Raw genomic sequence first — 26266 nt, forward strand, 5'->3', positions numbered from 1 at the left:
AGCACAGGCCCCCCCTGGGCGGGGGTGTCTGCAGGATTGTTTCTCCCTACATTTTCATACTCCTCTCTCCTGGCTGCATTTTTTCCTATTTTCCTTTCTCAAATCTGCTCTCCCAGAGATGCAACCAGCATCGCTCGCTGGCTCAGCTCTGGACAGTAGCCGGGTCCTTTTTGGAGCTGCCTGGAGCTGCCTCCTATCTAACAAGGGGCAGCTGCTGGGCTCTGCTCACAGAGGCCATCTGCGCAGTCCCCCTGCTACTAAAACCTGGTCAATAGACTAATTTATGGCTTTCTTATATTATTTTGCAAGTATGTAAATGAAAAATTACAAGTCCCAGGGCATTTATTATTAATGCATCAAGATATGATAAAGAATGGGGAGACTGGTGGAAAAGCAGGAATATATCATCTATGTTGTGGAATCTGGGTATAAAGAAGCAGGTGAACCTGCCCAAGTTCATACTTACTTGCCCAAGCTGAGTTGCTTAATGAATGCTACCAAATTCCCTTTTTCAAACTGTGCTTTCTTCACATAAAATGTTGAATTTCTCAATGTTTAATTAGGCTTATCAGAACAAAATGTACTTTAATCATCTCCCTAATTTGTATCATATCCTTATTGCACATTTGCAGCTTTCTGCTACTAAGCAATTTGTAATACAGAATGTATTTTTCCATTAGAGCAGGTGTGTATTTGCATGTATTCATTGTACGGTAAACCATGGTATATCAATTTCTAGCTGCATAGATTGGTTATGTTTTTGTATGACTTCCCTTCTGTCTTCAACTCTTTAATAGGTTTGACGATTGCTAAACGCATCCAGATTACAGATCTGCCTCAGCTAGTGGCTGCTTTCCATAGTTTGGTTGGTTTGGCTGCTGTGCTCACCTGTGTAGCAGAATACATGATCGAGTATCCTCACTTTGCTACTGATCCAGCTGCAAACCTCACCAAGGTTGTGGCATACCTTGGCACATACATTGGAGGAGTGACTTTCAGTGGCTCTCTTATTGCTTATGGAAAGCTGCAAGGTGAGATCTTTTTGTTCAGAACTAAGTATTAAAGGCTTGCCTACCTCTCCCCCTCCAGGATTTAGCTCTGCCTGTAGACTGCTATGTAATTGGAAATAAACCTTGTGTTTTGCATCAGGTGAAGTTTTATATGCTTAATTCTTGTGGCTGTACTGTTTTCTATTTAATTCTGTTCCTGCTTGTGTACAGCTTTATTTATGAAAGGTTTGTCTTCAGTGCTTGGAGATATCTGACCTGGTAATTAGTAGTGGTAATAAGCTTCTCTCAATTCATCTTGTCTAGAAATAAGTGTTGCCATAGAGTTATTAAGACACTGTACCTGACATTTATTTTATTGAAGTCTTATGATTGCAACTTCATCTTCCTGCACAGATATATTAATTGAAACCCTTGTGTTGCTGGACTTTATGAGCACCAGAAATATTTGTGAAATTTTGTTCTTAGCATCATTCAGGCTTCATTAGGTAGACAGTTTTGCAGTATCAGTTAAGACTGTCTTACTTTAAACAATCTGATTTACTATTTACCTACCATGCAAATTCCATACTCCATGCCTCTTGATGTTTTAGTAAATGTGCGTAAACACACACTAACTCCTGATTCTTAGGCACCTGAAGGTTTCCTTATTACACATATTTTTGATTATGTAAGCACACAGCTTTTGGGAGGCAGATAGTATCTATTCTAAGAACTTCCAGAGAAGAGAAGAGCTTCCTATTACTAATCCTGTTACAGCCTTGCAGTAGTTCCTTTGGGAAACATCTGTTTGCTTTCTTCAGTGTTTCAGACCACCATTGAAGGAGGAAGCATGACATTGATGGAAAGCTGTCTTCTCTAATAATCTTTTGAAGGATTTGTCAGTAGTATGTATTTCTGCTAAGTAGTTACTCATTTGTTCTCGATTTTCTTCCACTTCTTCATCTTTGGCCTCACTTCCACGCTCCCCAGTGATACGTGTGCACGTCCTTGGTGAGCTTCACTGCCTATTTCAGCCCACTTGTGTTTTTTTCCCCTTCCATTTTCAGATCAGCATCATAATAATAAGCCTTTCTACACCATCCTATTGAACTAGAGGTAGTAGGTCACACCCTTTGTCTTCAAGTCCTGAGACTATCAGTTCATTCTTTCCCCCGAATTCTCATAAATTTGAGACACGTGGCATCTAATTATGTAAATCAAAATTAATGGATAATAATGGATAAACTTGCATTATTTTCACTCTTTGCTGTGTTATTTTAAAAAAGAAGAAAGAAAACAAAAAATCACCAACCCCCTAAGGTGAAAATAAGGATGTTTGTCTGAACAAACATCCTGAATCACAGAACCTGTGAATCTCACAGCTGAATCACAGAACCTTTTTTCCAGTGAAGTCTCTGCCAACATAGGAAGCTGTGGGAATTCTGTGCGACTGAGAGTACTGGTGAAATTAAAGCATTTCAAGCAGGAGTATTGTATGTTTGGGGTTTATCTGTGTAGTCATGTTTTTGTAAGCACACACCTTTTGAGAGTCTGATAATACCTATACTAAGAAGTTCTAGCTAGGGCCTTCCTATTACAGAACTTCACATACAGCATGTGAAGTCTTGGGGCCAGAATGTAAGTTGAAAAATCAAAAACAAAACCAAAGGAACCACATAATGAAGGCTTTTTTGAGAGAAAAAGATATTTAGATTAGGTAAGTTATTCTGAAGCACTGAAGAAAGATTGGGAAATAAAATGAGTTTAAACAGGAATATTTGAGAATCTAGAATACACCTGAATGCATTGCAATACTGAGTCAGTACAAGGTCTTAACAAGGTCTTAGTTTCTACTAACTTTTGTCTCTTCTCCCAATCCCCCTCCCTCCTTCTTTTTCTCTTTTGTTGAGGTATTCAGTCTTGTCTGGGGCTAGAGACAGACTGTCCTACATGTATGTTTCAATTTCTGAACATGCATTTGATTGCAGGTATCCTGAATTCTGCACCACTGCTTTTGCCTGGTCGACATGCATTGAATGCAGGGTTGCTGGCTGCTAGCATTGGTGGAATGGTTCCATACATGATTGATCCTAGTTATACTACAGGAATTACTTGCCTAGGTTCTGTGTCAGCTCTCTCAGCCATAATGGTAAGTTGGGGAATTATAGAAGGCAAAACAAATAACCAGTTTGCTTTTCATCTTCTCAAGTCTACTCTTAACAATTATATTTTACCATCCTGAGTCACTATCATTCATCATACACAGTGCCTATATGTTGACTTTTCAGTAGCAAGTTGAACTGACTTTCCTAAATCTAGCTGTAAAATAGAAATGTTCTGAAGAACTGGCATTGATATATCTAATTACTTTTTGTAGCTATGACTTAAGGGAGCCTTTCATATACATTTAAAAGACTTTTGGAAAGTTCGTTCCTAAAAAAAATCCATGGAACTGGTCAGTTGATTTTATATGTAGAGATATGTAAATAAACACAGATCAGGACAATGGAGTGCCTTCCTCTCCTCCTCCTCGATGTCTCCTATATTAAAAATACTTGGATTCTTTATTAAGTAACTTCATATTTATTTTTTTAATGCTTCAGGCAGACTGTCATTTGTGCATGTTCTTTTTCGTTGTAGCTTATACTGGAAGTATGCATTGTCTTTCCTTTTTCAGGGTGTCACTTTAACAGCAGCCATTGGAGGTGCTGACATGCCTGTAGTTATTACTGTCCTGAACAGTTACTCTGGATGGGCCTTGTGTGCTGAGGGCTTTCTACTGAACAACAACTTGCTGACTATTGTTGGTGCACTCATTGGCTCCTCTGGGGCCATCCTCTCTTACATCATGTGTGTGGTAAGTGAACAGAAATTGTGCTTGTTTTCCAAGTGCTGGAAAACCTTATTCAGAATGTTTGCTAGAAAGATTAGCAATCAGAAGACCAGACTGCTAGGTGTTAGAAGCTAGAATTTTTAATTGAAAGTCCTGGACTAGATGTAAGTCATACCTCTTAATTTGGAGAGACACCCACTTCAGAACTAAGGAAAGCCTTTGCATTGGACTTGTGCAATTGGGGTTTGAATTTAAGCTCTTAATAGGTATGATTGCTCATGCTCAACTGTCTTTTTAGTTATGTCACTCTGCAGTGTTGTTAACTTAAACTAAATTTTAAGTTTATCAGCAGGAGGAGATACTTTACATAGTGACTTCCTTTTTTTTAAAAAAAATTGATTTGTTTAGAGTAATTTTTTTGTGTGGGACAGTGTGCTTGAAGTTTCTTCAGAAAATAGTTACTGTGAAGTACCACATGGTGGCAGCAAACTTGCATAAGTTTATTGCTGATACTAATGTGTGTGTCAGAGCAAACTTGAGCTTTAACTCTTTGTGTAATCCTACTGTATTATTAGTAATTGACCTCCTTTTTTTGGGGATCATTTACTCAGAAGTTCTTCTTGTTTTCCTGTATCTCTCGCCTTTGTACTTTCCATGACAGAGACTTAAAAAAACAAACAAACAAAAAAAAGCTGTTCACCTAAATTGCTGATATACATACAATCAGCAATTTAGGCTGTATCAGTAGAAAGATGATGCTTATGGGGCAACATAATTGTGCAAAGTATGTTCTTTAAAGTAAATATCAGATTCTTGTAAGTCTTGGTGAAAATACAATCTATTGGATATATATTTCCCCACAGGCATAGTCACTCTACAGCTTAATTTTTCTTTTACTGACCCTTTTCTGTCTTTTACTGACCCTTTTTCTGTCCTTTCAGTACTTGGAGTTTTGAGATACTTGCTGGTGTTTTTTGGGGTAATGCAGGTAAATAAGAAGCTTAGGGATTTAATTAACAAAATAGTTATGCAGTGACAGAGGGGTTTTTCTCTATGTATTTCTTAACATTCAGGAAGCTTAGTTTTTCAGATAATATTCTAAAAGTCTTGTGCTGCTTCACTTAAGCTTAGACAATTAAAGTTGATCAGCCAGTGAAATTAAAATCAGTTTGTATAATTTCTGTACAATACACAGAATAACTTATGTCTCTCCCAGCATTTTTCTTTTGTGCTTTGCTTCCTTTAATGGAAAACATTACTTCTAAAGCCTTGTTATAATCAAGGGATTCATTATCATTGCCTTCTTCAAGCTGTGTTTCAGGAAGAAAAAATGCTTCTGAGTTCCAGTGGTTCCAATAAAGGTCTCTGCTTTAGGCTGTTGTAACCTGTGCTAATGAAGCAGCGCAGTTTCTCCCTACATCCTTTTTTTTTTTTTTAACCTCCAATATGACTTCCATGCAAAACAGGATATGTATTGAAACTCGTCTAGTGCAGACCTTCAGGTATTTGTGGAAACAAAATGGCTGCAAGCTTTTTACATTTCCAATTGACTTTTTGTGATAACACTGCATCCATGTGATCCCTTACAGCTTTTACACAAGTTAATAAAACTGGCCAACACGTATTCAGGTAATCCCTTAAAATTTTGCACTCATATCTTATTGACTGATTTTTTCCAACCATTCCTGTTTTGTGCCTATGATTAGGGTGAGTTAAGGACAAAGAATTTAACTTTCAAACAAAAAAGCAAAGGCCTGTACTGGTCACTTGTCTTGTGGATTTTGGTTCTTTTAAAGCACTAATGCAACATGCCTTTTTACAGAACATTTGATTGTATTAACATTTCCTTCTCCGTGTCTTTTTCAGAGTGAATACTTGATGATTGCAATTGTAGTATTAGAATCAGTATGCTTAGGGATGGGGAAGATGCTTCAGGTAGGAGAGGAACCATAAGCTGAAGTGATGAAACAGAGCAAGAGAAGGCACAGATTGTGTTAGTCTTACAAATTGTATGCTGCCTCCGCGTGTATTAACTGTGCTGGTTATGTGGGTACAGTGAGTGTGGAAGAGCTTGGCGTTCTCAGGGATCAAGGGCTTGGTTTTACCTGGGCTGGAAGCCTCAGGCAGTGTCACTTGTGTGTGTATATATATATATATATATGCAGCAGAAAGGGTTTTCTTCTGGTAATTGGGTTATCTTTGAATAACAGCAGTGGTGAAGCCTGCTCTTTATTTGTATATGTTTGTGGTGGTAAAGAAGGTGAAGGCTATGGAAGACTTATCATACTGTCCCTGTGCTGGGTAGGTCTTAGCTGCTTTGGTTAATTTTATTTAATGAGGTCTTGACTCATTTTGAAGCCTTCTTTGGTTCATAGCCAGGAAAGGGTGCTACAATCTCATGCATGCTTTGTGTGTTTTCTCAGATTTCTAATACTTGAACCTTTTTTTACTTTGTCCTGGTCTTACTGTTGTCTTTTGGTTTAAATAAGACTTGAAAGTGCTTAGCTTCTTGTAGTCTTACAGTGTGCAACATCTAAAAAATGTATTCTTCTGCCTAGACTGTTTTTGCCAGATAAAACTGCTATAACTTACTAGTCTCTTCTCCCGTTTGAAAGTTTAGTATTTTGATACACATCAAAGGCAGTGTGTTCTTAAAGGATAAAACTACTGCAGTCTGTACAAAAATGCGGATTTCACAAAACCTGCATTTGGGCCCTACTATGCACCATCCTTACAGTATCTGTATCAGAATAAACAAAAGTTCTTCTAACATCTTTGCTGTGCTTATTTGCTAGATACTGAATTTCACAGAGTGGCACATCTTCTCAGGCTATAGGAAAAACCTGTGGAGTTGCATGAGATTAAGTATCAGTGGAAAATGGACTTGGAAGCATACTTTTGTGTGGGTGTTTCCTTTCACTTGTATGTGTGTCTCTCCAGATCCATTCTTAAAATCTGCTGTGATTTATGAGCTAGCACAGCAGGTGAATGACACACATGTTTAATTAAAAAAGAAATTTATGCCTGTTCCTTCCCTGCTTCTGAAGTTTTGTTTATTGCAATTACAAGTTTTGCCTACTTCCAGATATTGCTTTGGGACCATGCTCACAAGGAGACATGCCAGTGAAAGCATTTAGCCAGTGGCTTTTCCTGGCTGTGCATCTACAGAGCCGAATTTTCAGGATGTGTTCTTCTCTTAAAGCTCCTAGTTTAAGATCTCTTGTTCTCTCTTGGTACTCTGCCAGTAAGTTAATGGCCCCCTTTAGTACATTCAAATTTGTTTTCAATTAGCATTTGGTTAGTTTTGTGTGGCTGCTTAGCTTTGTCCTGTTCTTTTCTGTTGTGATCCTGTAGGAGCTTTGCTTCTGTACTACCTGTAAGAGCCATGTGGTTTCCATGCAGTAGTTCTGTGCTTACATCTTGAATTGCTCAAGAATTAGAAAAATACCTTACAAAAATTATATGTATGTATATAAAATTTGTCATCAAATTTGTATTCTTTTATATCTTCACTTTAATGACAGAAAGAGACCAATATTTGATGAAGCTTTCTTTTGTGTGTTTTGTTTTGTTCTTTGCCTTGGGAAAACGCTGCTTATCTGTCATTATCTGTGTGGTATTACGTGTTAGAAGCTATTGTTTGGCTATTATCATTGTAATCTGTGTCTCTGTTTTAAGAACTTTGAGTAGTCAGCAGGCAAAACCAACAGATAAAGACTATTGTCAGGAAGGTTTTAATATTTCCAGACGTTTCCTTTGTGGACGTCTCCTCTGCTTTATTTTTCCATTTCATCTTATCTGATCAAAAACGTCTTGTCTTTCAGGCTATGAACCGTTCCCTTGCAAATGTGATTCTAGGGGGCTATGGCACCACATCAACAGCTGGTGGGAAGCCCATGGAAATTACTGGAACCCACACAGAAATCAATGTGGACAATGCAATCGAAATGATAAAGGAAGCTAATAGCATCATTATTACTCCAGGTAAGACACTCTTGACTTACAGAGCAAGATGTTCAGAGGATGTGTTATTAAAACAAACACACACCCCAAAACAAAAAACTGAAGTGTTGTCTGGAGTTGTGGGATATGCTTTTGTTCCCAGGTTAGTCGTCATTCCTCTGCGTAAACATGTGTATGTCACTTCACTTTTCTGTGTGGGCATCTCTTCCCACTTTTTCCTACTTATGTAGTTTTTAAATTCATAAGGACAGAGGCTGTCTTTTGTAAATCATGTTTACATTTAATTTTGTGTACAGGTGTTGTGCAAGTTTCCAAGGTACCACTGATACCAGTAAGAAAATTAATAATAATTTGTCACTTACATTACTGAGGGTATTTGTGCTTATTCTATGCTTGCTTAATTCTGCATATTTTTTTTTTTTTGGAAAACCTGCAGGAAAACATTTGAATCTAAGTTAGTATCCAACAAATACTGGAATTCAAGTAGGAAAAAACCCGAAAACCAAAACCCTGAGTTCTGGGTCAAGCCATAGGCTCATATGGTTCAACAGTATATTTCCTGTTAGGAGAGATCAGACAAGGAGTGGCTGAAGATGTTCTCTTCAACTGAATGGCACTGTTGTGTTAAATCATGTAAATCATATATTTGCAATGGAATGGGAAGAATGCAGGAAACAAAGTTGTCCTTTTCTGATAGAGCAGGCAACACATGTTTCAGTGAAAGTGAAACAAGTTACTTTGTAGTTTGGCTGGTCAAACTACTATGCTATTAGTGGTCAGGAGACCAAAGAGATGAGATGAATTACATTCCTAGGGAGTTGCAGCTTGACCACTATATGAGTATCTGAGATACATGCATTCACATATATGTTTGTGTATAAATATACAATTTTAATTATATATTAACTAAAATATATATTATTTTTTATAATATATAATATGAGCAGACAGCTGCTGTTTGTGTGGAAGGTATGCTTACTCCCTGTAACTATTCTATCTACACTGAAATAGGAAAACAGCTTAAAGCATTGGAATTCTTCTTTCAGGTTATGGTTTGTGTGCAGCAAAAGCTCAGTACCCTATAGCTGATCTTGTGAAGATGTTGAGAGAACAAGGGAAAAATGTAAGGTAAGGACTTTTCTTGATGAAGAGTATTATAGTTCTTTTCATTCCATTAAAATCTGCAGCAAGTGTATGCTTTGGTTAATTTTTCTTTCAGCAATCGTTCTTAATGCTGGGCTCTCTAAGAAATGATTTCTTAATGGAATTCATCCCTCTGCTTGTGAAACTGTTGGGGAATAGCTGAAGGTCTGCAGTGGGAATAGTGGAGAATCCTCAGAAGGAAATGTGGGCCTTCTGCAGTATGGAGAAAGTGCTTTTGCTTGTGTTAGTCTTATGTGAAGTGGAAGAATAGATCGGGTAGAGTGGCCTATGCACCAAGAACACAGGACGTATTTCTTTCATTGGATAACTGACTTGCATTAATGGTAGCAACGCTTACAATTACTCAGCGGCAGTAGTAAATAATAGCGACAGTAAAATCCAGTTCTGATGGGCATGTTTAGATAGATGCCCTTCTTAGATTTAAAAAAAAAAAGAAAGTCTGCCTTCTGTGCTCTTCTGCTAATACTTTCTGTGCTCTGGGATAGCTAAAGATGGTCAGTGTGTACTGTTAAGAAGTGTCTTGCAGATGCTCAAAGCCCCGTGTTTGGACTAAAATGTGCTGCAGACAGTCCCTCAGTTACACATAGATATCCAGATTCCTCCAAAATCTTCATAGGTCAATCCATGTGATCTTAAATTTACAGCAGGACTTCCGTAAGATATGCTGCCTGATTTTTTCCCTTTGCCTCCTTCAAGCCTTAGGGCTGTGGTATCTTTTCTCACACCACAGTTCTAAGGCTTCTACAGTCTCACTTGTTCAGAAGGTAGTCAATGAAACCAGGAAGGTGTATAAACTTCTATCAATATTTTAATGTAACCTGAACCTTCACAGAATAGCAGGATTGAGTCATAGACCTCTGGAGATTATCTAGTTCAACCAGTACACTTGTTCAAGGCAGAGTCAGCTTACGATGCAGGTTGCTTAGGGTCTTGTCCAGTTGGGTTTGAGTGTTCAGTCTCCAGGGCTGGAGACTTAACAGCCTGTCTGGGAAAGAGTAAAACAGTTTGTTTTTCTGAGGTTTAAGTGGAATTCCTTGTATTTCAGTTCTTGACCATTGCCTCTTGTCCTTTCACTGGATAACAAAACCAGATTCTTCTCAGTGGTGTCTTTGTTCTTCTCTATTAGGTGCTTACACAGTGACGTCACCCTGAGCCTTTTCTTCTCCAGGTTAAAGATTCCAGCTCTCTCAGCCCTTCTCCCATGACAGATACTCTAATCCCTTAAGCATCTTAGACCTATTTTTTTTTGATTCCTGTTAAGTTTTTGCAATTGCAAGTAACACCGTAATTAGAGTCCATTGAGTATTGCATGGAAGGATTATTGGAGAAGCATGTGGCCACTGTCAGATTTTATTTGTTTTACTTTATTTTGCTGCAGTGCTGAGAGAGAATTCTTAGGTGCTAGTACTGGCCTCAAATCCTTTTCTCCATCATTTTTTTTTGTAGACCTTAGAGGTATTGAAAATACCGGAAAGCTAGCATCATTCCTCCCTTGTTAATTGTTTGGGAAAGTATTTTCTAATTATGGTAACATAATATCTTAAAATTAGTCAAGGGTCAGCTTTCGTTTGAAACAAGATATCTGGACAGATGCTGGTTAGCTATACTCATTCTGTGCATTCCATGTGTTTATTTCATTTAGATGGTGACTCTCCTTTGAAATCTATACTCCAGCAATTAGTGGGATTTTTTTATTTTTTCTTTTTTTCTTTCACTATTTTTTCAAACTCATTGGAAAGATGCATATAGGTCTTTGCAGTGTTTTACAGCATGCACTGTGGTGGATAACAGCAGTGCTGTTGTAGGGTTTAGCAACAACTATTTGTTAGTGTTTATCCAGAGTTGCAATTTTGCATATTAAATTGCTTTATCAAGGTATTTTTGCTTGGATATGTGAGAAGTGAGATGTGTGCTCATGTATCTACTTCCTGGAGCAGTTCTTTTCACTTCTTATTTTTCCATGTTTAGCAAAAAGCTGAATGTGTATCCAAATTGCATTAAAATTTTTGAAGACCTGTTAATTGTGCAACAAAAGAACCTAGATGAACCTTCTTGGCTGAAGTGATGACAGTTTCATAAGCTTTTAGCTTTCCTTTTAGAGCTTCTGTGTGGGGGAGCTCTTTTTTTAATAAAAGATTGTTGGTTTTGCCTTTTTATGGTGGCTTTGCAGGGGAGAAACATGAATGAATCCTTGAAATAACTGGGCTTATACTTGACATGAGTTAATTTCAGGAAGGGATCACTGCAGTGGTTACCTAGCATTTTAATGAAATAAATCTGTATTTACAGTTTGTGGTAATTTAGGCCTTTCTTCACTTTGCGGAGCTCCCACGGTGTTCATTGAGTACAGCTGCTGTCCCTCTGGTTTCAGTAGGGCTGGAGCGCCTCGGGACCCTAAGTACACTCACCATCCAGATGTAGTGACACTCTCACACATCCACTGTGGAAGAGTGCCAGCATGGACATACGATTGTCATCAATTTGTAATGCCCATACTGTGCCAAGAAAAATTGCATCTGTCATATGGTCTTTTTTCCCTTCATGGCTCATGACTGATCCAGAGACACTGTTGTTTTAAATAACTATGCTTATAGCCCTAACATTCTCAGTGAAAAGCACAGATTGTATAAAATGATGCGTAACCTTTTATGACTAGGGCTTAAATTCACAACTGCAGCAGAGTTTAGAAACTTTAGACTTCTTTAGTTATTAAATTGCTAATATAGCTAACATCACATCATCACTTACTTGAGATGGTATTGCAAGTAAATTACATCTTTAATGCATTAGTAGGATCACATACAAAAGTGGATATTGCTGAGTCTCAATTATAACGTTACCTAGTTATGGATGGCCAAAACAACAAAACTTTTTATTGTCTAAATCCCACAGTCTCCAGAATTCATTGGACTTGGGGGACTTGGAGGGAAGGTGCTTGCTTTACAACTAGTTTTGTGTTTCTGCAAAGTTACAACTGAGTAAATTGTGGAAAAGTTCTCATGTTAACAAACTTCAACTACATGCTGTGTTGCTTGTAGGCCCCTAGTTGTGAAATTCTGATTTCTTTTATTTAATTATATAATAATTCCATATGTAAAGTATATAATTCTTCTGTAGTATTATAATACAGTTAAAAATTGTATACATTCTCATATGTAGATGGGTAATTGACAAGTTTCATGTCCACACCAAAATGCTGAGCTTTTGCCATAGCATCGCTTTCCTAAGACCTTTTCAGTCAATGCGTTTTAATTTCCTGCATAGCACTCTTGAGAAGAAAATTTAATTCCAGGTTGAAAGGGCTTCTAAAATTATGCTTTATATGGACTTTTAAAAACTAATTAATAATTAAGGTATGATGGTTTTCTTTTCCCTCTCATAGTTGAGGGAAATACAGATCACTTCTTTAACAGCCTTTTAGATTAGATGTTAAAATGCTGTATTTTTTTAAAACCTAATTTGTATAGGTAGGTGTCTTCCGGGACTTTCATTTCTGTCTTCTGGTGCTGGAGAACCTGATTATTTTTAAACACATGGAAACACTTATGGGTTTCTTACATATTTGAAAATGTGACAGGATGGATTTAGTGTTGGATCTGCATTTTTGAATTCTTCTTTTTACCTCTGGCTGAGCTCTAATCAAATGTATTTAAGGTTCAGTTTTTTAACTCAGTGGTGCTAAATGTTTGTGATAGAACACATGGATGGGTACCACTTACATGTGTCTTTGTAACTTAATGAATAAAATCAACTTACTAAAATTACTTATTTCAATTTAAAAACATTGTTTTTTGTAATACAAGAAAATCTGCTAGAATTGTAAAGCATGAACAGTTAAGATGCTGTCCTAATCAACCTTCAGACATTGTGTAACTCAGGTGTACACAAGAGGAAGATTACTGTCAAAATGCTGAATGGCAGCACTGTGCGTGTTAATGCAAGTTTCTAGGAAACTGAAGTACACTCACTAGGAAGAAATTAAGTGGGTATGTGTATGTCAGTTCTCTGTTTCTTGTAGTCAAATTAACTGGTTGGGCTCTGAATCATTAGTGCTGCAGATGGAGGGACAAATGATGTCTGACAGATCTGTTAGCTCAAGTGCTATATCAGTGTAGCTAGAGAGAATGATCAAACCTTACAGTACCTGATCTGCTTCTGCAAAGATGTGCAAGTGTGGCTGCACGATTCTCGGGGTGTATTGTTGGTATGTCAATGGTTCCTTATACATCAGCTCAGCTCCATGTGGCCTTCTTATGTCAGTTGGTGATGCTTTTCAGAGACTTTCCTACTGCTGGGTTCTTGGGAGGTCTATTGCAGTGAGCCAGGTCCATGCCATGTACTTGGATCTTGCCTCTGCTCTGATAAACCCTCTCACCGGAGTAGTTGGAAATACAGAGCCAGTACCAGCCTTCATTTAAGTATGCTTAATTTAAGTGATTTAATTCCGTTTCAGTTTAGCTAACCTGACTCCAGCAGAGCCATTGAGCTTTGTCTCTTTCAAGTACTGTTTCTGGGGTCATCTGTTTGTACAAGGCATGTAATCAGACCTGAGCTAGCTATGTGCTGCTTTGCTGCTTAGCTGTGCTCTGCATAGTCATCCATAATGTGTGATTGGAGCACTATATTGTGATACTTAGAAGCCGTGCTGAACTGCAGATGATAATACGTCAGGATTTAAGCTGCATGCTCTCTGAATGGTGCTGTCTGAATGGTGCAGTCCTCTGTCCATCTAGTTTTTGTTTGTCGTCTCCTGTTACCTTGAATAACAGATTGTTGTCTGTACTAGAAATAAAGGAATCCTGTGTCAAAGGATAAGTAAAGTGAATGGCAGCTCGTGGGTGGTGAGAGGGGATGAGGCATAACTCTTGGGCAAATTATTCTCTGTGTATACAGCTTCTAAAATGTTGACCAAGCTAAATCAGGCACCAGCCAGATGTTACATACTTTAATCACTCTCTTCAGCCTTGGCATAATGGCAGGAATCCTTTCCTTACATGATGAAGTGATCGTGAAATACTTTTGCATTGGGTTAGGTACGTGTTAGCTCTTTCAGTATTAATGACAAGAATATTATCTAGCCATTGGTAATACAGAAAGATGCTGACTTTATTAACTTAGAAAATGGGATTTCCATCTTGAGTTTTTCAGTAATTTCAGTGCAGTAGTTCTGAATTTAAATGCTTTCTGTGCTAGAAAGAGCTGTCCCAGATATGCCATATGTTTGTGAGAGGTTTTAGATATTTAGTCTAAATTTAAAAGAAAATGTTGCATTCTGTTACAAGAAAAGCTTCAAAGTACGTCCTGATTTTTTTCAGTGTGGTGTGTTGTTTTCCTGCAGCTAAAAATCTGCCTGAAAGAGGCTAAAAAAAAAAGCTGTATATTCTTGCCTAGTACCCATACTTTTAGGTGTGAAGTCTGTCAGTAGCATAGATGTGTGTGCTAACTTCAGTGTATCTGACAACTGGCATGATAAGCAGGCCCCATGTTATACAATCTGAGTCAGGGTTGAGATAGAAAATTCTTGGAAGATCTGTGTTTCCATGAAGTACCATAACAAGGTTTCAAGTCAGCCACAACATGATTTTGCATCTTTGTTTTGGGTAAAGTACGTGTAGATGGAAAACTTAATGCCAGGTAAACAGAAAATCAAGAGTGTAAGATTCTACTCTCATTAAAAGAAAAAATAGCTAACGGAGTTTTTATGTCACTTATATTAAAAGCATATCAGAGAAACTTAGCTATTTTTCCACCTCAAAACATTTTCCTTACAACATACCTCTTTTTTTAATGTCATTCATGTTTTAAATTTTTAAATATGAATGTGATTCATATTTTGAACATCTGGGAGAGCATATGTGACAAATGGTTTCTGCTGTAGAGCACATAGCTTTGAAGAACTGCTGCTGTTTTGAGTCAGGGGCAAGATACGTGGCTTTTGCTGGGCATGCTGTGAGCCATCAAGGATTTTAGCTGTCTCTTTTCCATGCTTACCTGAAGTCTACTTTCAGTTGGACTGGCTTATTTTACTCCAGATGTGTGTATATCTTGGGAAATTATGGAAGCCTTTAGATAAACGTATATTTTTAATGATTCTTTTTGACACGCTTGCATGTCGAATTTCAAGAGGTACTGGCTGCTACTGTCATATTTGGTTAACAGGCTCTCAGAAACAGATTTCTGGGAGTAATTTCAATATTTGTCCAAAAAGCTTTTGTATGAGCAGCTTTCTCAAACTTTCTGAGTACACAGTGTGTGGTTTCAAACAGTCTGTCAGAAGATTTTAACTGCTGATTGTTCATGCCATAACTCTTCCTGAATGAAGATCATTTGTCCCTTTCTTTTCTTGTTTTTCTCTGCCTCTTGCCAGGAATGGTGAAGTCAAAGGTGAAATTCATTCTCTTGGCAGCTTAAATTTTGGCTTTCCAGCTCTTGAAATAAGATTGTATATGTATATAATACTTAATAGAAACCTCACGAGTATTTTGTTTTGTGTCTTGCCAAAGCAGCTTTGGTCACAAAGAAGCTCAAATCATTTTATTAGAAACAAAAGAGAATTTTGTTGGAAAATCTATTTTCATTGCCAGAGGAGTGATGGTTTTTCTAGGGTATACTTCAGAATAAAAGTTCTCCTAGTGTAGTGTAAGCGTTTGAATTTGGTACAGTTTAGGACTAGCTGCATGTCTAATGCATGGTTTATATTACTGACAGATTGGTGTGAAACATAAGCTGTTAATGTTTTGTCCTGTGTATTTGCAATCCTTTCTCTGATTCTAGGTATTATCCTTTGCATCAGGATCCCAAATGTTTTCTAGCTGAATACAGTCTATTCTTTTAATTTATTTGAAACGTTCCTTTTAAAGCTGACTTTTATCCTGCTCTTTGACCTGGAGCTTAAAGCTGCAGTGTATCTAGCATTATGTGGATTAATCATATGTCCTTAATTTTGTTTCAGGATTTTCAATTGTCTCATCTTTGCATTGTGTTAATGCTCTGTTGCTGATGGAGCATTCAGTTGCCCTTTTAAGGATGTATTTGTACTGTGACTTGTGGACCCTCAGTCATGTGGTATCCACTTCCATCTCTGTGGAGTTGAAAATAGAAATATGTGGCAATCCCTCAGACGTGGCAAGCTGATTTATCAGTCTTTCATTTCTTTCTGAGGAATTCTGTCTGCAGTCCTTTTATTGCATTCCTGACTCACTTGGATTTCTGTTCTGAAATTTTTCTTTAGAAATCCAAGAATTTACAGTTTTCTCCTGGGTGTTTTCTGTCTATTCCAGAATACATGTATGCTTCTGTATTAAACATTTAGCTTCATCCATATACAACGTTCATCCCAGACATTTCTGCTGTGCTTGAGTCAGCATTATGCTTGATTGCTCTGGAACTGGAAAGATAAAAAATGCGTGCGACAGTAGACATGATCTGCCTAGTTTATTCAGGGACAGTAGATGAGTAGAAGAATGCACTCTGCCCACAAGAAATAGATTTGCTACTAACAAAAACGTCTGTGGGAGTTGCAACTTAACCAGTGTAACACCTCTGTTCTGAGTTTTGTCAGTTTAATAGTCTTACATGCTTTAATGTCCCCCCTGCTGCTTTGTGCATGTCTGAATATTTAGTAACTCACAAGCAATGTATTTCCTATATATTGGTTTTAAGCTGTTCAGAAAACATTTCTCAAATCATTATGCTTAAGCTGGTAGAGCTGCTTAACTTCTTGTTCCCCCTCCTTTTTTTTTTTTCCCTTCCCAAGATGAATCATGAGAAGAAAGTGGCATGTTACCCAAATTCAGCAAAGCATTGTCTTGTGCATGGAGTCCCTGCTAAGTTTCCTGTTGGACTGCAGTGTTAGGCTACTGATAATCGTGCATGCTCTAGAGATACCTGATTCACTAAGTTATTTGCCAAGGACATTTCTAGGTGTAGGAGTGCTTTTTTTTTCAGGAAATCTACAAAGTCTTTCAGACTTTTCATGACTTTTCAGACATGGCTTGTTCACTTTGTGGTGCTTTCACTTTTCAGTAATGTAAGGGACACGCAAAGCATATTAAGGGTTGTTTTCACACGAAGCAGGGTTGTTCATAAAGAATCAAAGAGGTCAGTCACAAGTTTTTAAATATGGTACAGCTTGGAAGGTGGATGTGAATGCTTGTTGTGTGAGCTGTGGCTCAGGCTGGTGGCTGTAGCTAGTAAAAGGTAAAATAGACCTATTATTTTCAAAAGTAATTGAAGAACAACCACCAAGTTTGTTTTTATAAGCTGCTGCTGGGTGGAAAACTTAACATTCTTGTTCCATCCTGCAGTGATGTGTTTGCCAGCATTTGTGGCCACTAGTTGCTTCTGCATTGTTGCTAGAAGTGTGTGTGGCACTGTTAGTGCAGCAGGCTCTCCAAAGCCACTGTTCTTGCAGGTGCAATGAATTTCTTAAAATCTAATGACGGAAGGGTTGAAAATGTTCTCCTAGCCTCTTTAGGTTTACTGAAACTCAGCATATACTTTTGCATAGCTGTTGTGTAAGTTATACTTCTAATTTTTCTGAAAAGGAACAACAGTTGTCTAGGTGAAGAGTCAAATCTGTGGGCCTTCTTCCCTCTCCCACCCATTTAGTTCCCTGCTACACTTGAAAACTAGTATTTTTAAGGTGTAACCATTTCCTTTTTTAATTCACACGCACTTACACTTGTAGAACTTCTTGGCTTTTGAAGTCAAAGGTGGCAGTTTTATTGTGTAGAAAGAGTGGTCGCTACTTACTAATAGAACTGGACTTTTCTTTTAGGTTTGGTATTCACCCTGTGGCTGGCCGTATGCCTGGCCAGCTGAATGTTCTCCTAGCAGAAGCTGGTGTTCCCTACGATATTGTTCTGGAAATGGACGAGATCAATGAAGACTTCCCAGGTTACCATGCAAGCTATAAGCTTCTATTAGATTTCATTTGTTCTTGCCAATTTTCATTTGATTGTTTTTACGTTGCACAAAGATTTTCAAAATAGAAAAAAGTCAGTCAGTGAGCAGAGGTCTTTTTTTTTTTGCAACCTGTCTGGTTTCGCAGCTGATGGCAAGTGAGTGTAGAGGAATACAAGAAATAGCCTGACTCAAAAGCAGAAAACTTAGTACAGACAGGTAAAGCAAAGATACGTATTGAATGGAGGAGTACAGAAAAAGAGTAGGCATTGAAGGGGAAGGGATAAATAGGCCTGTGGAACTTGTATCATCCAGAACTAAGAGAATAGTTTTATTTTGATTTTCTTGCTTGTAGATGTGGGATAAATGACAAATGTTGTCCCCCCCCCCCCCCCCGTGTTACTGCTCCATACAGGAAAACTACTGCTACTTTTTTAGGTCAGATGCTGCGGATGATTTGACCCTGTCATATCTTGCAAGCCAGAATAGTGTTGTATAGACAACTTCTTGATGTATTAAAGCTTTATTTAAAAATCAGGAAGTTGTTGGTAAAAGGTTTTTCAGGAGAACATTTAAAGGAAAAACCAGGCACAAAGAAATCTGAAAGTGCTGGTACTATGTATGTATGAAGTCACATTGAAGGATTTAACTTTCCGTGGCAGAATCATCTAATGATCTTGTTGGAGTGGGTTTCTGGATTCTTATAAGTTTGCTGGGGGTAGTTGGTAGCATACTTGGGCTCTCACATATAACTTGCCTGATTAAGTTTGTAAAATAGTTGTGAATGAAGTCCTCATAAATGTTTGTAGAGTACTTACCACAGTGGGTTCTTCTGCCTCTAAAGATCAGATTTGTCACAAACATGTACACCAGTGCCTCAGTGCTCAGGTTTCACATAATTTTTTTCTCACTTTTGTTTTCTTTCTCTTGCTGCAGATACTGACTTGGTTCTTGTAATTGGTGCAAATGATACAGTTAATTCAGCAGCTCAGGAAGATCCAAACTCGATCATAGCTGGAATGCCAGTTCTTGAGGTCTGGAAGTCCAAACAGGTGAGATTAACTGGATCGTGTCGGCATCTACCTACCTATAGAGAGTGTGCTTTTAAAAATACGGTTTATAGGAGAAGCTGACAAGATTTTCTTAATATTCCATTTTCCATGAGAAGCTTTTCTAAAAGATGTTCAACAAAACAGTCAGTACTCTGCAAATATGATGCAGTGCTCATAATTTTATAATCCCTGATGAGTGCTTTAGTGAGACTACTGATGTCTGCAGTCAAAAAAAAAAAAACTAACGAACATACTTTACTCACAAGTGTGAGTAAAGTAAAATGGTTTTGTCTTCTGTGTTTGAGTGGGGGTGATGTCTGTCTTTTCCTGTATCAAACATGAGCTCTTTATATGCAGGTCATTGTAATGAAGAGATCTTTGGGCGTCGGTTATGCAGCTGTGGACAATCCGATCTTCTACAAACCCAATACTGCCATGTTGTTGGGAGATGCTAAGAAGACTTGTGATGCCCTGCAGGCCAAAGTCAGGGAATCATATCAAAGCTAAATACTGATTTGTGTTCAACTCATAATTGCGACTACAGTTTTGTCACAGAGGTCATGGAAAACAAGAGTTAGAAGAATTTCTTACTGTCAAAATTCAGTCAGCATTTGCAGAATGCAGCATTGACTCTTAGGAGATGTAGTTGAGTCAGGGATTTAGGTTGTTATGAAAGCATGGGCACATTAGCTCTTCAAACTAAACCTCCTATGAGACAATGCATTAGAATATGGAAGTGTGCTTTTTAAGGTTAACATTGAGTTGTTGGAAGCAGGAAGTAATTACTCTTTGTCATCTTTAAATGGTTATTGGCTTCCTCTTGCCAACTGTCTATACTTCTGTCATGGAAATTCACTAAAAAGTACTGTGCCAAAATTGTATTCTGTCTTATCATCAAAGCTATTCTTTGGCCAGTATGAACAAAAATAACTATTTATTTCTTCAAAATATAAAGCAAAATTACAAACAGCTGTGAACAGACGCAAATGAGCGCTTGCATGATTTGAGACTCTAAACATAATACTATATTAAATCTCTATAAAAAATGGAACTCTTCCTTTTGGGGATATATGGATGCTGTGAATGAGGAACTTTTAGGAAAATTACTTTCCTTTAAAATACAGTTCCGCATTTTCGTAGTGTCCACTTATGTAAAATGAAACATGGGATTTCAGGGACCTACCAAGTGATCTTCAAGCCTGACAAGGAAATGTACACCTGTACTGCTTAACCATTTTCAGCAGCTGCTAGATTATCCATCTTTCCAGTTGTTGCATTTTTAAATTTTATATAAAAAAGGTCCAGTTCTGCACAGAACATGTTGCATAGATGTTCTGTTCACAGAATCTGGACCACAGTGTTTCAGTTTTTATTCACTTAGACTTTTCAATGTATTTGCTATTTTAAAATTTAGTGATGCTTTCTTAATCAACATTTTTGTGATGCTGGAAAAGGCACTTTTGAACATATTTAAGATGCTGGAGTTTATTAGAATTTTTTAAAATAAGCTATTGTTTGGACAGCACAGAAATATACCAAACTTAAAATCCAATGTTTTGATTATTTGACTTCTCCCTAATCCAATTGAAAGCACTGTTTAAATTCCCACAATAAGTTCAGCAAAGAATTAAATTCTGACATAGATTGCTGTTTTATTTTTATTATGTTAAGTGTACTTGAGTGGAACTCAAATATTTGCCTAATAAAACAAATTTATCATGTTTGCATAATGATGTAGCAACTGTCCGTGGTGACAAAGGCTAAACAAATAGTTGTACTTGTGTTAAAAAGCATTAATATCTGGGGAAGTCAAACTGCTATCAAGTAAGTCTTGAAATTAATCCATCTTGACTGACAGAACAAATGTTATTTTTTTTATTACACCATGTATTGAGACTTCGTATAAAATATAGTATTTCCACGTAGCTACCTCTGTTTTTATGTGAAGATCACTTAAAATGCAGACTTTGAACAGGTAATGCATTAGAAATGTAACAGGATATGAAAGCTACCCTTTTTGCAAATCTCTTGTATATAATTTGAAAACAAAAATTACCACATAAGCATTAACGTGTTGTACACTGCAGGAAAATACTTGAAATTAAATTGTAATTTAAAACATCGTGGCAGCTATGTGTAAAGGTAGCATGTATGACCACTTTGATTTCATTGTATTCAACTTTTCTTTTAGGTCTGGAAAAAAAAAAAGAGGTGAAATGTGAGAAAGGGGAAGAGTTAAGAAATGATCCCCTCTCTCTCCCTCACAACTAGGTAAAAAAGGGATTTGAAGGGATTTAACATCCTAAAGCATTAACTTTTTTGTCAAACTTCAGGTATCTAACTGTAGTATGCAGCATGTCTTTGCTTGTAAGTACTTAATATCAGACTTAGATTTTCTTTAAAAAACAAAACGGTGGGGAGACTATTTTTTTTTCTTTGTATTTGACAACAAAATGTACAGTTGGATCAGAGGTACCAGTGTTATCTTTAAAAGTGTGCTTTACCATGGAACACCAGGTAATTGTTGAAGTGCTAATAAAAAGTCAGTTATTTTTCTTTATTGATAACTGTCTCTTTTCTCACCTGTTGCATTTCCTGATTAGATATGTAATCTGAGGTTCTTCTGAGAGTTAGAATATCCACCCAAGGATGTTGAGATTGAAAAGTATAGTGAAAGGAATCATAGTGAAACATGCTTTTGCCTTTTTTTTAATTTGGATTTTTCTTGAAATATACATCTGAGGTATGAATGACATCACCTGACCTTAGACACTTGTCTGTAACCTATTCTAGTAAACAAAGAGGCTTAGACAACTTAAGGCAAGACGTTGACATCAACTGCTGTATTGCCTTAAAGAAAACCTGAAAAACTAGCTTGGCTGAGTGCCTCATTTTCCATTGGCCAAAGTGCAAGATGAATCTCTCTAATACAATTCAGTTCTTACTTCTACAAGATGGTCAAGCTGGTTGTTGTGGCGATTTAAGTATCTACCTTCAAAGTGAGTGATAAATGGATAATGTTAGCCAGCTGATAGTCTGTTCAGTTGTATAGTTGCATAGGTCTGACATTAACTCTGATGCTTTCTTCAAGCTTTGGTCAAGCTGAGACTTGAGGCCTTTGAGGCTGCGGTCTAGTGTTGATTCATGAGGTAATCTCTCCCCCTGATTGAGTAGCCCACCTAGGGAGCACATACCCACACTGTAGATTTTGCAGTCTGACAAATAGTAAAGCCATGACCTATGTCCTTTCACTGATCTGACTGCTAGTTTGAAGATTTTATTCTACCCTCTGTCTGCAGCTCCTTATTATCACCTAAGATGTATGTAGCCTGTATCAAACAGAATATGAAAACCTGTTCTGATCAGATCATGGCAAAGCACTGAGAAAAAAACAAAAGAAGATCATGGAGGGCACTAATTTCTATTCACCTGGCAGAACTTTTCCAGTTTATAGTGTCTGTGCATGGCTGTGAGACACCTTGGATGTTTGTTTTTAATAGAAATCGTTGCATTATTGAAGTTTCAGAGGAATTTAGATTGGAAGGATCCTCTAGTGATTATTTGGTCCAACCCTCTTCTGAAAACAGATCCAGTTTTAGATAAGATTGCTCCAGGCTTTGATCTGAAGATCACACGGGTCTCTGGAGATTCCACAGCCTGTTTCCCTGTTCCAGTATTTTCTTCTTTATCGTGTTTATTACTTAGCCTAATCCTTTTACTGTTCCCCTCTGAGAACAGTCTTTCCCCACCCTCCTCTTGAAAACAACCCAAACATTCTCCCCTCATCCTTCTAAGACTGACAAAATGTTTTTTTTTGTGTGTTTCTCCTTGTATGTCATGTGCATGATGGTTCCTGGTTTGACTCACTCCAGTTTGTCAGTAGTTTCTTGTACTGGCTATGCTAATCCAGATGCAGTTTCACAAGGACGAAGTACAGGGAAACAATCATTTCTTTTATCTCCTGGCTATATGCTTATCAGTCTGCAGCCCAATATGCAGCTGGCCTATGTTCCAAGGTTGTGCTGCTGGTTCATGTTTGACTTGTTCAGTGGGACAATCTCATCCTTTTTTGCAGAGCTGTTTTCGAGCTAGGCAGACCCCAGCCCACACTGTTGTATGGGGCTGTTCTGTCCTGAATAACGCACTTTGCATTTGCCTTTGAACATAATGAGCTTCCGTGCAGTTTGTTTCTTCATCTTGCTGAAGTCCCTATGGCAGTTGTGTGCTCCAGTATATCATTTGTTCCTGCAGTTTGCTAAAATCCGTGAGCTTGCTGAGAATGCTTTCCTTCCCAGTGTTCAGGTCGGTAATAAAAGCATTAAAGAGTATTGACTTCAGCACTGACCCCTTTGTGAGATACTCATACCTCACCCGTTGCTGGACTTTGCTCTGCAGTCTAAGCCATTTAAGTCTGGTGGACCAGCCAATTTTCCACTTGGTCAATATTCCACCTATGGAAATTATATGATATCTCCACGATATGCTGTAGGAAGCAGTATAAAAAGCCTTACTAAAGTCTAGGTAGACATTCACAGCCTTTCCCTCATCCAGTAAGAGGGTCACCTTGTTGCAGAAGGGGATCAGGTCAGTTGAGCAGGACCTGCTCAAAAAGCCCATGCTGACTGGGCCTGATCACCTGGTTGTCCTGTAAGTGATGTGTGATGGCACTCAAGATGATCTGCTCTATGAGCTTCCCTGGCATTGAGGTCAGACTGACAGGCCTGTAGTTTCCTGGGTCCTCCTTCTGCCCTTCTTGTAGAGATGGGTGTCACGTTTGCTAGTCACCAGTTGACTGGGACCTCCCCAGATAGCCAGGACTGCTGATAAATGATGGAAAGCGGCTTGGTGAGAACTTCCACCAGCTCCCTCAATACGCTTGGGTGGATGCCATTGGTCCAGTTGGGCTTTATCCCTTCTAATTTTCTCCCTGCATAGCCTCGTGACATCTTTGTAGTCCTCCTGAGCAGCCTGCCTACAGTAATGAGTAATATGTATCCTATTGTGTCAGTTCCTTAAAGAAAGTGTGTGATTATGGTCCATTCAAAAAGGGAGATTGGGATCTGAACCTACTTTTTAATTTTGATTGAATCAGAAATTGGCTTTTGGAGTGAGTTGCAGTTTTATTCACTTGATATGCTTTGGTTTCTGTTGCAGAGTGGTCTTGGAACACACAAACTTGGATTCTTTTGAAACTAAACCAGAAAATACATTAGAGCCACAAATAAATATCCAGTCTGCAAGATCAGATTAGAGGTAGTCCACAATGAAACACCCTCAGATATACAGGTGTGGATTTCTTATCCTCACCACCAAGTGCTTTGTTTGCTAGGTGTGTTTATATTGCACCAAAATAATTTTTAAGGTAGACTGCAAAATGTCTAGGGCATGAGAGAGATTAAACAGTGTAATTCACTTCCTTCTTTTCTAGGGTTTAATTAACCCTAGAAAACTTTAGGAAGTTTAGGAACTGTTAAGAAACCCAGGAAAACTTTACAGGAAGGAATCTGAATACTGGGAAATCTGGAATCTGGGCACTCTGTTCTGTACCTAAGAAGTGCAGCTCAAATACTCATTTAGTGAGACTTGCAATTATTATTTTTCCAACAATATCACTAGTGTGGGGTGGTTTAAAAAATCTGTTTAAAAAAACTAAATTAATTAAAAAAAATATAATGATTTGCATAATCCAGCTGCTGTGTAGCTACCTAGTGGATATAATATTACACCAACTACCCTAGACTAACACAATACATGGTTCTTTCTAAAAGCAAGCAGCACACTTTCATAAGTGGGGTTAGTAATACTTCACACTCCAAATTCCCCAAAGATGATGTTTGAAGTAGTAAAAACAGACCTAAAATATTAAAGTATTATTTACAAAATTAACAAATTAACACATTAACTTGTAGCCCTTATTCCAACCATCATTATGACTTCTAAAGTAAGAGCCTTTTCTCCAGTTCTGTAAAGATAATAAGAAATGTTAGCTGAACACAGTATTCAAGGTGCAAACTCCCCAGAGTCAAGCTGATGAGAAGAGAGTGAAGGATAAAAAGTGTTAGAGGAAACATAACTATTTTGCTTTCTCTAGTTTCCTTTTCCCTGGAGATAGATTACCCTGGGAAAGAGGGGGATCGTACCCTTCAGCTGAACATAGGCAGACATATCAAGTGTGCTTCCTGTAATGATAATTGGTAAATTTTATTTTTTCTCCATTCACTGTAAGACTGCATGTAGCACTTGTACTTCCCTTTGAAACCTGGCATGCTGCAACCCAATTTTCTGCACAACTTTACTTACCTGCTAAGGAAATGGCTCTCTGAATTCTACATTGCTAGTTTTTAAATTCATACCTCTTGACACGTTTTAGAACTCTCTAGGTTGTATTTCTGCAAAGCAGTTTTAGATGGTCAAGGATAGAGAAAATAATTATTAAACCTTGTTTGCCAGCTACAGATGGTTTGGAAAGTAACATGAACAGGGGGTAAAAAATATATATCTGTTATATGTTTTGAAAATGGGGTCAAAGTTGACAAGACAAGGTAGGGAAAGTTTTGACAAATTCTATGTCAGAGAAGTAGTCATACTGCAAAGATCAGACCTTTTCTTCATATGTGAACACGAGCTTGAAAATAAAATCATACATGATAACACTTCTGTTAGATGTGCTGAATATGATATTTACTAACAGTGACATTTTACAATTAGGCATCAGACCAGGAAAAGCCCGAGTGTGTCTCTTGACCTTCTTTTCCCGTCTCTTGCTGACAAAACCCATGAAACTGGTTATTATCCAGACCTTTCCCTGTTAAAGGAAGGAATCAGTAAAAGAACTGGAGGATAGAAGGGGGCTTCACACCCAGTAAGAATTGTCTTCTGAAAGAAGATTGTGGTTGAACTTTAGCACAGCACGAAATTAAGTTATTCTGTTAAATGGTCAGTCTAACCCATAATTAAAAAAATTCCTAGCAGAATGGAAACTAACAGCTAGTGAACATAAAAAGCTCAAGCAGATGTTAAAACTGTCTTGTGCAGTAATAACTAGCAGTTGCCCATTCTCCCTATTAAAATATTACAGATGTGAGTAGGAAGAACCATTTGGTTTTCTGATTGTACATTTGCAGAAGCTCATTGTTGTCATAGGCCATAGTCCAATGAATTTAAGTTTTTAAGTGTTTTATGGTAGATTTGTTAATGTGTGGACACAACACAGGAAGTTGATCCTTCTCTAATTTACAGACACATCTGCAATCCTTATTTGTCATCAACATTCTGTCCCCAAAGGTACCCACTCAATGCTAGCTTAGTGAAGGATAAGGTACGAGGTGATCTAATTATACCTGAATTTTAAAACCAGAGGA

General features: G+C 37.8%; 1 protein-coding gene across 2 annotated transcripts in view; it reads left to right on the forward strand.

Annotated features, from left to right (window-relative positions):
• The window catches only part of NNT (nicotinamide nucleotide transhydrogenase), a 42420-nt gene extending 20948 nt beyond the window's left edge, over positions 1 to 21472 (forward strand). For both annotated transcript variants that reach the window (XM_066988816.1, XM_066988817.1), the window contains exons 15-22: positions 798 to 1031; positions 2978 to 3138; positions 3667 to 3846; positions 7647 to 7806; positions 8832 to 8913; positions 17729 to 17847; positions 18790 to 18905; positions 19263 to 21472. In XM_066988816.1, the coding sequence (XP_066844917.1) occupies positions 798 to 1031; positions 2978 to 3138; positions 3667 to 3846; positions 7647 to 7806; positions 8832 to 8913; positions 17729 to 17847; positions 18790 to 18905; positions 19263 to 19412 (1202 nt within the window). In that variant the 3' untranslated portion in view covers positions 19413 to 21472. The remainder of the gene's footprint in view (positions 1 to 797; positions 1032 to 2977; positions 3139 to 3666; positions 3847 to 7646; positions 7807 to 8831; positions 8914 to 17728; positions 17848 to 18789; positions 18906 to 19262) is intronic.
• The last annotated feature ends 4794 nt before the right edge of the window (positions 21473 to 26266 follow it).

This window comes from Anser cygnoides, chromosome Z (genome assembly GCF_040182565.1).
Source record: "Anser cygnoides isolate HZ-2024a breed goose chromosome Z, Taihu_goose_T2T_genome, whole genome shotgun sequence".
NCBI classification, from domain to species: Eukaryota; Metazoa; Chordata; class Aves; order Anseriformes; family Anatidae; genus Anser; species Anser cygnoides.